At 37.7% G+C, this 14,788-nt stretch overlaps 1 protein-coding gene across 3 annotated transcripts in view; it reads right to left on the minus strand.

Moving 5' to 3' along the window:
* Positions 1–5,201: 5,201 nt before the first annotated feature.
* ESYT2 (extended synaptotagmin 2) overlaps positions 5,202–14,788 on the minus strand; it is an 83,294-nt gene continuing 73,707 nt past the window's right edge. For all 3 annotated transcript variants that reach the window (XM_069006425.1, XM_069006424.1, XM_069006423.1), the window contains 6 exons: positions 13,800–14,188; positions 11,573–11,671; positions 10,909–11,040; positions 9,447–9,552; positions 8,477–8,526; positions 5,202–8,356 (listed from right to left, as the gene is read on the minus strand). In XM_069006425.1, the coding sequence (XP_068862526.1) occupies positions 8,311–8,356; positions 8,477–8,526; positions 9,447–9,552; positions 10,909–11,040; positions 11,573–11,671; positions 13,800–14,188 (822 nt within the window). In that variant the 3' untranslated portion in view covers positions 5,202–8,310. The remainder of the gene's footprint in view (positions 8,357–8,476; positions 8,527–9,446; positions 9,553–10,908; positions 11,041–11,572; positions 11,672–13,799; positions 14,189–14,788) is intronic.

Here is a 14,788-nt window from a genome sequence, read left to right on the forward strand (position 1 = left end):
CATGGGTTGGGTGTTAAGAGATCTCTTACAGCTTGTTTAGGGACTCGGAAGAGTCCAGGGGGGAGGAGGGGGGGTTTCATTTGGTGTTTCCTCTTTTTGTTAGCTTGGCAGCTTGTGAGAGCTTGTCAGGGAACTCGTGTGAAAGTCACAGGGAATTTAATTTTCCCTCTGTTGCTTTGTTGCTAGCCTGTGTCCAGCCACCATCCCTTGACAGCTACCCACGTGGTGCAGTGGCTTGGAGGCTTGGAATGTAATTCTAGCCACAGTTTAAATCCTTGGGTTGTGGGTTTGAATTCTATGTTCCCTACTTTCTGTTTTTGCTTTAGAGAGTGTTTTAGATCTCGTTGCTTTATTTTTTGTGAATTCTCTGTTTATAAGCATAAAACCTAAGGCATCACTGTCTCCTTGTAGCTCTCATTTTATTTTAGTTTTTAAGAGAAATATTGCTTCTAAGGTACAAAACCGCTGTTATTATTAATTTTACAGGTGCTCTTAAAGGTTTCATTGTGATAGACATGCATCATTTAGATATGACACCATCTCTGTTCCATCTGTCTAGTCTAAACATGAAAATACTGTATAAATATCAGAATGAACATGATTTGCTCATCTAAATTAGTTTCTACATATATAAACACAACAAACTGCTTTACGTTGCTTGGACATTATATCAGCATTTACTTGTCTCACACCAGTGTTGGCTTTGTCAGCAAGGGTGTTCCCCATGTCCTTGATCCAGACCAGGAGTCCAACCAAAGCCCATTGGGGTTTTTCACAGGCTGCTTGTCCTGCTTCCTCCATGCAAAACTGACAGTCGTGTAGTATCAGCCTGAGGGTATATGTGGAGTCAGGCACCTGTGAGGGCTTATATATCCACTAAGTTTAGACATACTTGTCCTTTATTCCTGTTTTGGGCATCAGTTTTATTATCACAAGGCCTATGTTTTGGCAAACTTTCTGATCATGGCCTTAAACAAAGGAAAATTGATCCTTAAGTTATTTTTTCTAGGAGAATTTGATCTGTCCCCCCTTTACCTTTGTGTTTATTGTGCATAATGGGTTTCATTGTTAGGTATCCCAAGTTTCTAGCCACATGCTTGAATCAACAGTAAATACTTAAAGCATAGTGATGTTTCATATGTGCTGATCAAGGCCCTTTTCCATGTCCTAAACTGTAATTTCACTTCTGCCTGCTTCTGATTAATTTCAACTTTTTGCACTTAATCTCATAAAAGTTGTGTCAGCAGCTCAAGGGAGTTCTAGAATCAGAGCTAATTTGGTATCTAAGGCATGAAACACCTATGGTGAATTGCTGATAGAGGCATGCTAAATTTCTGGTGAACTGAGAACCTTAATCTTCCAGAAGTTTCATGTTTTCTCACTTCATGGACTATTTTTTAAATTTCCCTTTGCCTCGTGACTAAATACCTCTACAAAACCATTTTGGCAAATTGAATCCCCCATTATGAAACTAAATTCTTTTAGGCTGTCCAGTGCCTCAGAGGAAAGGGGGACAGCAGAGCGCAGTGAGGACCACACCTGTTGTTCACTGCTTTTAAGCCAGGGTGATTTTGACTCCCAAACATGCCTCTCATCCAGACAAGTTCCTTATTATAGCACAAGAAACGAAGCACACAGGCAGCAAAAAGGGATTCTGATAATAGGGTCTGCACTACCATCTAGTGGAATGCAACAGTACCTTCAGAAATAAACACTGGGCACTACTGACTGTACATGGAAAAACTTTAACGTCTCATTGTGAGAGACAAGATAAGCAAAACAAAAATGTTTTTATTAAATAAGAAATTAAGCATTTTTTACAACTCAAATAATCTGAGCTTGAAAAAACATATTAAATAAAAAAATATGGCCTAGAACAAGGTTGCCTAAAACTCTTAAAGATTGATACCTCTTTTCAGAAGGTTCACCTTAGTATTTTAAACTTCTGATTCCAACTTACTTTACATGCAAATTAACAATTTACCAAATAAAACAAAGAACCAGTATTGCTACCAATACCATTCATGAGTCATGAATATCCATTTCCATCTTTCATTTTCCATTTCCAACCCACTTTTACCCTTTATTTCACTGTCATCCCCTGGATAAATGACAGGTCTAAAGACAATCCAAGTCCTTTATTTGGATGCTGCTGTCAATTCATCAAATGTATCCAGTGGGACTCTGAGCTGAAAGTTACAACAGAGCACCCATTCCCTGGTTATCACAGTTACTTGAGCTCAGAGAATTTCATGATTCATGCAAAACCAGATAAACTTTCCTCTAAGTTGTAGGTGGAAAACATTGCAATGCAGTAACTTCAGATTAACTCAAGAGACAGTAACAACAATCATGCAAAATATGGCAGGGATTTCAGTCTATCAGTTGAAGTATTTCTCCCATGGGAAGTCTGTGTGAAACTGTCTTGCAAAATATTCTGTATTAAATTATTAATCATTGTGACATGCTTAGTAAGCTCCAGTTGTCAGGCTCCCAGAGTTTGTAGAATAACACACTAGCTTTCAAATTCAACTAGAATAAAAAAATAAAAAACTTATTTGAAATTTCATGCTGGAAACAACCTCTGTTAAATGTATGCACCATTTTTGATTTTAGGGATCTTGTCCCAGTTATCAAGTAGAATTACTAATCTTCATTCAGGACCTACAGACAATTACCATTTTACATTGGCATTATCTACATTACAACTCAAGTTCTATGCACAGATTAATGTATTTTTAATTCCTATCAAATCTTTGTATACTGACTTGCAAAGCTTGCAGCTCCCAGCAGACGCCTTTTTTCTGCCCAGCTGGAGTTGCTACATGCCCGTCCCTGAGAGAGTTTGGGCTCAGGAAGCAAAATGCCCAGGAAAACCTACAGCACAGGCCAGGAGTGCACATAGCTCCAGCATATTTACTGAGCTTACCTTAATGTTTAAAAAAAATATATTTGAGAGCCACAGAATTGAGGCTGGAAGGGACCTCACCAGGTCTAGTACAACATCCTGCAGAAAGGAGCTACTTCACTTAATTAATAAATAAAATTGATCATCAGTTAGATCCTTACCACACAGCTGATGAGTGAATTCACAGGACACAGCTGGGTGCAGGGATATCACAGCTTTCCTACTTGCACAGAGGCTGAGGTGCTTCGTGCCCAGCTCTGACGTTTGGGTTACCAAGTCCTGGCAGGAATGGCCCACGTATCCTCCAGGCCACAAATGCCCCAGGCTGGAACCAGCCCCACCACTGCCTGGGTGTGAAAGGTTGGAATCTTGCCTAGCTTTGGGCTGTCCTTGAACATGTGTCTATATGGATCTTAAAGGGAAGAATGATCACTATTAGGACTTAATTCCCTTGCTATAAAGTTTACAGCTACTGAGGACTCAAAGATTAACATTAAAGACAGGTTGGCTTCACTTTGGTGGTGCCAGAGGAAACAGAGATGCAGGAGCCTGCTCAAATTGGATTATTCCACTGCAGATGACTGGCAAGCAATATTCCCTGCAGACAGTGAGAACAGAGAGTATCACCTCTATCACATGAATACAGATTAGAGAACTTTCCTCCCAGAGCTGCCATCTACTCTGGCTGCTAAATTTACTGCATAACACTGAATGAAATACAAGTGGATTTTTGCATTTCTCATAAAACATACTTCAGAAGATGCCTGAGAATTTTGTTGAAAGCCTGACTGGCTTAGAAATCAGTAGGAAAACATACAACAGTTGGACACTTTACAATACACAAAACCACCATTTGGGATTAAATACCCTGACTGCTTCTGCAACCAGCTACAAGCACAAATGGGTCTGGCACCATCTGCAGTTTTGGTTCTTTCTACCAAAGGAACCATCCAACATTCAGAGTTTGGAGGAGAATATAAACAATTAAATTGATTAAAAGAGGTACTTAATAGGAAACAAGTTCTGTATTCAGATCTTAGCTGAGAAAATACTGAAAATAGCAACATTGGTAACTTTATTGGAAAACACTGCTCCTAGATGGAAACTGGATGAACTAAAAGCCCAAAACCAGTTTAAACAGTAGAGCAAGTACTAAGAAGAATCCTAGGCTGGGGTGAGTCCATCAAATTAATACCAAAGCCATCTGCAGGAGTGTCTTGCACAGTTATTTCTGCTCTCTAGTAAGATCTGTGAATACACAGGCAGTGCAGATCCCGGTACCACCTGTCTTGCAGGGCTGAATGGAGGGTTTGACTTTGATCCAGGTCAGGAATATGCTGACACCTGATCAGTCCTGGTACTGCCAGGTAGTGTGCAATCCAGAATCACCTTGCCATGAGGGAGCTGTGGAGATGGCCATGCTTTTCCTTGGCTTTAGCTGCCTTCCCGTTGATTAGAAGAAGCCTTTTATTCTGCTAAAAAAGGGATGTATCTCCTCTAAGAAAAACAAAACCAAACCAAAACAGAACCTTATTTTTGTAGTTAGTAACATTAAAAATTATCCAGTGGGGCCCATGCTAAATGGGATAGTGACTGGGTGATGAATTTTTGCAGCTTTTATTAAGGCTGATGAAAACTGACTGAATATTATGAATTCAGTCAAGTTGTAGCTATTTATGGGAAGAGGTATCATAATTAATTATAGAATTATAACTAATTATAAACTAATGTTTAATGCAAAGAGCATACTTTCTATGCCAATTTTTCTGGAATGGATAGAGGATACAACACCCCTTTTCTTATTTATGCAGTACATAATTATATTTTCCATCAATATCTGCCTTACCAAGCACATGAAAGAACAGAAAAGAATGCCACAGGCAGAAATCTGCTGATTCTAAATCTAAGGCAGTCAAATACATTTCTAAGTCCTTTTGAAAGCATAATTAATGACAATTGGTTAGTAAGTACTAGAATGATGACAATTTGTTCAATTGATCAATTTAAGAGAAAAAAAAATTAAGACACTGAACAAAGGACCCCCTAATTCTTATGTGTGAATCTATTCCAGAAGAAGCACAGAAATCTCCATGAAGTATCCTCCACTTCTCAGTCCACTTTCTCTCACTTAAGACCCAAAAATCTGCCTACAGACCTTACATCAAGGCTCCCCAGGTTACAGGAGTCTGTAGAGAGGACTGTTTTAAAAATTCACTTCATTGTATTACCAGTTAGAACAGGGATATGGCAAAAGAGAGAAGGGGGGCTGTGTAGAGGGAAGCAACACACAGACTTCCATATGAACCATTTATTGAATAAATACATGCATCATAATGTAGAATTACATGAGCAAAAAAGGCAATCTGTAAATTGTAAATCAAAACTGATTACCCTTTGTTCTCATTTCAACTCTCACCATTTGCTGCAGCTCTGATAAAGGATTCAAGACAGAAAATTAAAACTCTTTTAGTCCACCTCCAAGTGATATGCATGCTGATTTGAGTTTGAGTTACACCACTGCTATAGTTAAGAAAGCTGGTTTTCTTGTCAGTGAAGCAGAGTAATTTTAAAAACAGTTTCAATAGTACAGAACATGTGTTGGTACATACAGGTAACAAAGCTTATTTTTAACCATTTCATATGTTCATATTTTAAGGCACAAGGATAAACAAGAACTACATGAAAAGCTATCAGCTGATATTGAATAAATGACTTGATAATGAGGTGCAATTTTTGCCCAGAGGCAAAATTGTCCTTCCTACTTCCAAATAAATGGAACAATTGGAATTTGGTAATACAAAAGTTGCATCCACTATCCAAAGAATCAATCTCATCTAGGCACTCACAGTCTGATCCAGATTCACTCAGGAGGATGTTTCTGAAGATCTGGCATCCAGAACTGATACAGTCTATGGGAATTATAGTTGCTGAATTGCAATGACAGTTAAATCTCTTCATTTCAGATTCCTAAATGGAAAACAGGATCTCTAAGAACCAATCCCCACTTTTAGGTAGTGAGTTATTTTGGAAACCTGCCCTATATTCTTTATTCAATTACTCACTTTGTGCTATGCTTTCACATTTGCCTGAACACGGCATTATTTTCCACTTTGAAACTTTAAAAGACAGAATGGGGTTTTTTTGTTTAAGTGCAGTATTCTGTCCCCAGACTTCACTTAAGTCTTGAAACACCGAGTCAGTTTAACACCCTATTTGTTGGCTTCAGATCAAAGTCTGTGCAGTCACTGGCCAAGGTGTAGAGCAAAAATCCTTCCACCTCAGACTGAACCAAGGCAAAAGACAATTATGTTGAACTGCTACTCTCAGACCTCATTTATTCAGATTAGCATTTGGTTTCTGCATTTTCATTGCATTAAGAACAATTCTCTGTCTTTCCATTCTTAACATCTTAATGGAGAACTAGCAAAGGAAATAATTTCATCATATTTTAGATGAATAGATGAGTGAATATATAGCTACTCATATGTTCCAATATACAGTGAAGCCTTCAAATGGAAATGTTTTCTTACAAAGAATCTCTATTGCCCAGCCCAGTAACAGCAGTTACAGTACAGTTTACAATGTAAGACTGTTTGATAAAATTGTCTTGTATAAAACGTGGCAATGAGAAGGCCATCACTGTATAGAGGTGTATGGTGCAGGTCACACACATCCATGACAAATGTTCACGTTAAATTGAATTTAGACAAACTGAAATTTTTAGACTTGGAAAAGACAAAAAGCTACATGTATGGTAGGCACTTTGGTACATCTAGTAATGTAGGCAAATTCTACATCTAGAGTTAAGGTTCTGTCAGTAGTCTTACAATAAAGCTAATTTCAGGAGTTTATCATTCTGCTTTAAAATTCTTTCTTGGCTGAGACATCATTCTAGAATCTTAGCTAAATAATATACTTAGTCTAATTGCATACTTATCCAAGGATGAGGACATAGGCTCTGCAAGAGCCAAGCTGTTCTCTTGGATTCTTAATGCACATTTTTCTAACAGTCTAAAAAAACTTACCAGAAAAAGAAAAATCAGTTCTGAATACAAAAAAAAAAAAAATTCCCATAATTCAGAAAATTAATGAGCTCAGCTGTTGGGGCTGATACTCTCCCTTCAGATCCTGCCTGCCTGGATCAGTTTGTGCTAATGGTGTCCCTGCTGCCTCTTGCCCAGCCCATGGCAATGATTCAGGAGAAGGACAGCATTTCTCAAAAACCTTTGTGGACCACTGAAGTGCATTTTGTTCATGCACCAAACATACCAAGTAGCAATGAAGCAACTGTCAAAGACAGTGAGTTTCATCTCAGTTTTCCACTTACCTACTGGTGTTCATCTGAGGATTACAGAAGGTATCTCATAACATACTATTTTAGCACAGTATTGTGTAATAAAAATAACATATGTCTTGTACATATGCCTACTATATGAACTTAACTTGCAAGCTGATTTGTCTACTTATAAATAAGTGAAACATGGTGGTAAGGACAGTTTAAAGTGGTTAGAGATCTTCTTTATAATACAGAAAAATCCATGTCCTCATACCTTCAAAAGATCATATGTCTAGTACTCCAGAGTACAGGAATAAATAACAAAATCCAACTGAACCTGTATAATAAAACTGTACTGTTTGTTATGTTTACTCCATTAAATGAAAACTCAGATTTAGAAACTGTGATTTGTGGACCTCATCCTCTATTTATACAGTATTTATAGAATTCTCATTTTTATTTATAATATTCTATAGCATGATTTCCCAATAATACATTTATATATAAATATTAAAATGTTAATGTTTTGTACATTTTAAGCTAGCCCCACTAGGCCAGGAACACAATAAAGTAAAAATGTTTTTCTGCATTTTCTTTTTGCAGAGTATCACAAAATGATTAAGACCATTGTGCTGCAAAGACAAAAGAGATTCATCTGAAGAAATTAACATGCATTTAGAAGAAAATATCTATATCCTTTATCTAATTTTCTTCTGAATTCAAACCAGCATGAAAGAATTATAAAAAAATAGTATATATTTACATGGTACAGTATACCTTGGTGAGATATAAAACAAGGCAGGAAAACAGCAGAACATGTTCTTTTCACTTTCTAATAGGTAGAGCTGTCATAAAGATCAATTTAAACACAAAAGGTTACTTTACTGTACTATTGCACATTACAGTAACACATAGAACTGTTTAGCAAAATAAAATACAAAGTTTAACAATGAGGAAAGCTATGTCTACATAAAATGACCAAGTGTTATAAAATTATTGGGGATGTGTCTAAGAACTAAATCAGTAAAGCTATAAAAATAATATTGGTACATCTGTGAAAACAATGCATTAAAAATATATAAAGGTTGGCAAAATTATGCATGAGGAATTCCTGGTGTCCATGGGCCTAACTTGCACCATGTGGCCTTGTACCATCTTCTGTCAAATCATACCTGGAAAAGAAAAAACCGAAGGATTGGTTTTTTATGTTTAGCATGTATTATTAAACTATTATTAACACAGTAGTTGTTAGTATGTAGTATTATTATTAATAAAGGAAATGTTATACTTACCACTGGGTCCAGCCTTTAGCAAGTTCTTCAGATGCCAGAGGTATTAATACCTGTGGAAAGTTAAATTACCAATCAATGCACTGTGTGTGCCTTTCATTCTATACCTATTAAAGATCAAAGCTGACAATCCTGTAAACTACAGTGTAAGCAATGCCATTAGTAAATGATGTATTTTACATCCTTGTCATAGCTCTCTGCTATCTGCCTGACTTGTAGTGGTTTCAAGTTGCTGTTTTTGACCTTAAAATCCACACCCTTCAGTGGTACAGTCCCAGAGCACCTCACAGCATGGCAATGGCAATCAGCAGATGTGTTCCTATTAACAGCCTTCTGGATAAACAGGAAAATCAAGGACACTGTTCACCGTGAACTGACCATGATTCTCTATCTCTCATCCTCTTCACAGAGCTCAAATATGGCAATTTGAAAGGGTGTAGGAATTTCTTATTCCTTTTTCATACTCCAAATCACATGTGTAGGAAATTGGGTGATTTAATGTGTGCCTATAGAACACTGAAGTTACAAACACAACAGCTGGTGTTGGCACTGGGAATGTCTCCAGTAGCAGCTCTTTCTCATGGATTTTACAAACTGGGAATTTAATTACTTGTGTGTTTCCCTAAGTACTCATTTGTCTTTCCAGTTTTGTCTGAACATTTTCTGAAATATTGCCTGGTTTCTACTGGTTCTTTCCTTTCTCTGACAGCATGATAGTAAGTCTGACAAGCACATTTCTTTTGTTGCTGTGAACTTACCACTCTCTAGAAGAGATTACTGTCTCATCTTTCTAAGTCTGGCTCTGCAGTTTGTTCCTGCCCTTACTGAAGCCTGACATCTAAGGCACCTGTAATTTTTGAAAGCTTCATACCCGAATCAGCTGCGTCAATCAACACTAACTCATATGTCAAGAGGCTTTTTATTTTATATAATAACAAGCTGTATTAACAGAATTTGCTTATTGTCAACTTACTTTGCCAAGCAGCCCTTTATCTTTGGACAAGAATCCACCACTGTTCTTCACTGCTACATCTAGTGTTCTTCTCTGTACTTCAGGCAGGGAAACACTGAAATCAAACCTGACAGGCAAAGAGATGCTTTAGAGGGAATTCTGTACCTGAGGTACAAGTTCAGTTCCTACAGCTAAACAGCCACTCAAATCAAAACCAAACCATCTCCCTCCCCAAATTAAAAAATGAGGTCTGAGACAAATGAACAAAAAAAATCCCAATGTTTTGCCTAAAATTTTTCTTTAATACTATGATCAATATCAACATCAAATGTTTGAGACTTCTGTTACCTTTGGCCTCTAGAGGCCACTGGTAAAACAAAACAAACACATGAACAAGACAAAACAAGGGAAAGGTCAAGCACTGACTGCAGAGAAAAGAGAATGTGGAATGCTCCTGTACTGACAGCTCAGTATTGGTATTCTCCAAAAGGGAAAGATTCGTCAGTCTTACTGATCCTTGGTACTTGATAACCAGAGCTCCTTTTCTTTCCTGGCATGCTAGGGAAAAGTATCAACTTTTAAGGAAGAATACATTTTCTTCTCTAGAGCTGAGAGAAAGTCAGGACAAGGTTATACCACAATCTACATCTATTTGTCACTACAGTTCTTAAACAGCTTTATTGCTTTGCAAAACATTTTACTTGGAACAGCATGGCAAAATGAATCTATTACCTGGAATAAACAGGAGAGAGCTGCACTACCAAGAAAATCTCCTGGAGCCTCTAACTTATGATTTACAGATCTGGCTTGGACAGAAGGGACTGAAGCGTTGTTTTCCCTGAGTTCATTTGCTGTCTGCAGAGAAAGGTCTTTATTGAAAAGTGATGGGTAGGAGAGTAAGGGGCAGACATGTGAGGGAAACTACTATCAAAAGATGAGTGCAAGGATAAGGATTTTTATGCAATGTAATGTTGCACAAGCTGGTACAACTTCCAACATATGGGCCAGGATATAATCTACAAGGAAATTTCCTGACTCCCCTGGATGCTGAAAAGTGCCACTGAGTGACTGAGCAATGTGACCATGCACAGCCACTGGCTGGCAGCATCAGCCAGGCAATCAGCCAGCCAAGCTTGCTGGCAGGAAGGGAGACCAGCAGTACTGGCCAGCTAAAGGCACTCACGTTCTCACCATCTGCCAGGAGAGCAAATCCTGCAGCTGAGCTACCAGCACAAGGGGCATGGAACTGGTGCAGGATAAGGCAAGAAAGACAGAAGTGGCTGCTAACAGCAAAAAAGGCTGTAGTGATAACAGGGAATAGAAGCATAGGAAGAAGACTATAGCAGAAAAGAAAGGTACGATCACGTCTAATGGTGACAACCAGGAACTTCAACAGCTCATCCATTCAGTAAGCACATAAACCTTGATTTGACAGTTTTGTAATTACATGATACAAAACTACTACCCATAGTTTAGAACCTACATTTGATCAAACACTGGGTTTAGTGTCTTCTTTGATACATGTGTTTTTCTTCGTCCTGATCGTCTCTTATCAGGCAGTAAATACATTCGCACGTAGGGATCGGATCCTTCTTCGGAAAACGCTATTAGATTTCTGTGAAAGTGAAAAACAAGAAAAAACATTTAGAAAATCAACGAGACATTGCTGAATGTGTCTACGCTACTATCACCTAATTTAGTACATAAAGCAGTTCCCCTGCACACAATATGATGTGCAGTGACTTGTACAAGACCAGATGACCGGTACACAGAGAGCAGAGGTGAGAATACAATGTTTCCTACATTCCAATTTGAAGTTTAGATATGGCTTTTCAAAAATCACGTGTTTTGGTCATTCCATGAAAAATTCAGTCTCTTAGAGACAGCTTTCCGACACTGCTGATAAAAATTTACATGTCATTTTCATTTAAAATCTGACAGAGGCATAATAGACAAATATAAAATCACAGCAAAATCTTCCACAAAGTTTTTACTGATTCTGAGTACAGCTCTGTATATTTTTGTATTTCCGCATATGTTGTTTTAAAAATAACAAAGATTAACCAATCAACTTAAGAGTAAGTCAGAATATGACAAACTTTATAAAGAAATATGCACAAATAAGAAATTGTGTAGTGTATGCTCACCTGCAGGAATGCACTACCACAATCAGTTTGTTTCTTTGTGAACTGTGACGAATTGTTAGCTGAATCTGTCCTAATGGAGACTGCCCCAGAGTTGTTCCACTGCAGGAAAAAGCAAAACATTAGCTTAGATTTTAAAATGCATACTAAAAGTAAGACTCAACTGAGCAGTCTTCCAGAAATCATGTATTATCCATTTAACTTCTCTGAAAGAAGAGAGCACGTGTAAGCATATCCTCATCAGATTCTCATACTTCAGTTCCTTGTCTAACAACTCTGCTCTCCAAAATAGGCCAGGTATTCTTGTCAGTTTGAAGGTCAGCTGCTCCTTAGTACTTTGAAAACCATCATGAGTAAAAAACTTGCTTACCCTAAAATAAACATCAAAGTAGTATCTAGGAAATTGGAAAGAATAATAGTGCAAACTGGAATGAAAACCTCAGCCATGGGCCACTCTTACCTAAGGCCAGGAGCTAATTAGAAAATCAGCTCATTCTTTTCTAAATTCTCTTATCATAAAAATATAGATATTCTTGGGATTAAAATAGTGATAACTTAAATCCACTTGCTGTCATAAAAGCTCAAATCACACTATAAACACAACTACTTTACTTTTCTATAGCTTATATCACAATGAAAATAAGATTAGAATCAATTTACACTTACAGATATAGGTCATGTTTAAATCAAAAGCAAGCACCATGCTTAAGAATTTGTGTTTTACAGAATGGCCAACATTTGCAGAGTTCCCTCATCTCCATGAAATGCTCATTTTAGTTTGTGTGAACTGACTACGAGTATTTCCCATATAACACAGGACAGTATGTGCCATATTTGCCATTTCTCAGCCACCTAAAGAGAATCTTATCTTCAAGGGAGAAGAGTGCCTCTTTTGTGACTACCTACTACAAAGTGATTGCTCCATTAAAATTCTCAAGTTATTCACTTTAAAAAAATAGAATGAAGATTTAACTTCAGTATTTTCTTAGTTAAAATTTAAAAAAATAATAATCAAAGCACCTAAAAACATGGGATTTGCAATAGAAGACCTCCTTACCTGTAGCTTTACCACTCTTACCAAATGAGAAAGTATGACATTTGTGCATTATATGAGGAATAGTATTTCAATATTTATCACAATTAACAAAGTCTAACTCAGTTTTGGGCCAGGAGAGAGACTGACAAAGTGAAGACAAGTTAGCACAGGACTATGAAGATAAATGGGGATCTGGAGCACATAAGCAGGTGATGTATTTGTACAAATTGAAGAGACAGCCAACAGCAGACTGAATTGCAGCCCTTCCACTACTTAAAACAGGTATTTTAAAGAAGACCAAGTCAGACTCCTCATGGCTGTACACAGTAAAATAACAAGAGACCATAGTCAAGTTGCAGCAAGATAAATTTCAATAGAAATAAGGAAGAACATTTTAACAGTGGAGTGGTTAAGCACTGGAGTTGCTGAAAAGGTTTATGGCATCTCTATCCTTGGAGATAATCAAAAGTTGTTTTGACAAGGCCCAAGAAACCTGATCTAACTTTGAAGAGGAATTTGCTTTGAGCAGAGCAATGATCAACCAGAGATTCTGTCCAACCTCTACTACTCAACTGATTCTATGAACTCTGACAGAGAAAAAGACGAACTGGTTCAATCCTTTACAAATAAAAAAGTAAAATCTTTCTACTTAGATTCACAGAGAAGCTCCATGAATAGAGAATGAATAGTTTCCAGTCTCCTATTCAGAGCAGGATGTCTGCTCAGCTATCTGTACTTGGTAATTATAGCTGCCCAATGAAGCAAGTAAAAAAAAAAATTCAAGAATTTAAGAAAGCATGGATGCAGCAATTCTCACTAACTGCATAGTAACTGACCACCCATTTAGCATTCTTTATCGTCAGCTATCCCTCTGAGTTATTTAGAAAGACCAGCTATTTCCAGCTTAATTGGCTTAATTAATGCTAATAAGATTCAGTGGTGAAACAGGCAACTACTGCCATGAAACTACGAAGTGCAGCTACAAGAAAAAGTGGGACTTTATCTTGCAGATGCTCACAACAGTAAAGGTAACTTCTAATTGCAGCATCTGTCTGAGATACCCGGAGGAAGCAGAAATCCCAGTGACTGAACAGTAAAAAATATACTGGAATGTGAACTAGGAACTCCTGCTTTGGTGACATTCTTTGTAAATCAGCTTAGATGTGCTGCAAAGGCAAGAAGTGTAGGCCATACTTCTCGAGCTGTCGGAGCCTCTGGCGCAGCTCCTGCGTGGCGATGGGCAGGGAGATGTCTGAGGCGATGCTGGGCGTGGGCTCCTTCACTGAGAGGTGGCTCGGAGAGCAGGAGAAGTTGGAGGCATGAAGACTGGAGGAGCTTCGGCTGAGATCTGTTTGCCACTGTGGGCTGGCATTGGGAGGCTGACTCTTATCAGCTGTATCAGTCTTTTTATCACTATCAGTCACTGGGGATGCTGGAACTGGCTTGTTTGGATCAGGTGTTGGTGAGACAGGAACCTGAGGCTTAAAAGATGATTTTCTTGCATCTTTGGAAAGAGATGGCCTTTTTACTTGGGCTGAGTGTTGATGATCTGGAGATCTTGCCTGCTTTTCAAGAGAAAGGACCTAGATACAGGAAAATACACATAATATTACTATTTTGCAGTATAAGAAACAGTAACAAATTTGCTTCTACAAGAGTACTGGTTGGTGACAAGTTGTAAAGTTAAGACACTAAAACAGGGCCAAAAACATTCACACTTACTAACTCTACCGTATGAAATGCTTTGCATGACAAAACACATCACTTTCTTCATGGCAACTGCAGTAACTATCAAAAAATGTGAAATTCTCCATTTATTAAGAATTATTCTCCTCATTATTCCCTTCCCATATTCTGTGCACTTCTGGTGCAAGTGCTATTTACTTTGCAGCTCTAGCCATCTGGAAAGCTATTGTGTAATTTTTTTCTTCTACTCTTTCAAAATTTAATGTTACATCACATTTTTTTCTCATTAATTGTACTTACTTTCTCTTTTGTTGATTACTTTAATTTATTAATGACATGTAAGCAACAAAGTGTTTTAGGAAAAAAAAAAACAAGTTTGACGGTGTTTGCGAAGAGATGTTGTGCCTTATTAAACCAAATAATTTAGATGGGGAAAAAAGATAAACCAACTTTCAGGTATGCAAGTTTTGTTTTCAAAACTCCAATATGCTTGAAAG

This window comes from Aphelocoma coerulescens, chromosome 2, assembly GCF_041296385.1.
Source record: "Aphelocoma coerulescens isolate FSJ_1873_10779 chromosome 2, UR_Acoe_1.0, whole genome shotgun sequence".
Classification (NCBI taxonomy): domain Eukaryota; kingdom Metazoa; phylum Chordata; class Aves; order Passeriformes; family Corvidae; genus Aphelocoma; species Aphelocoma coerulescens.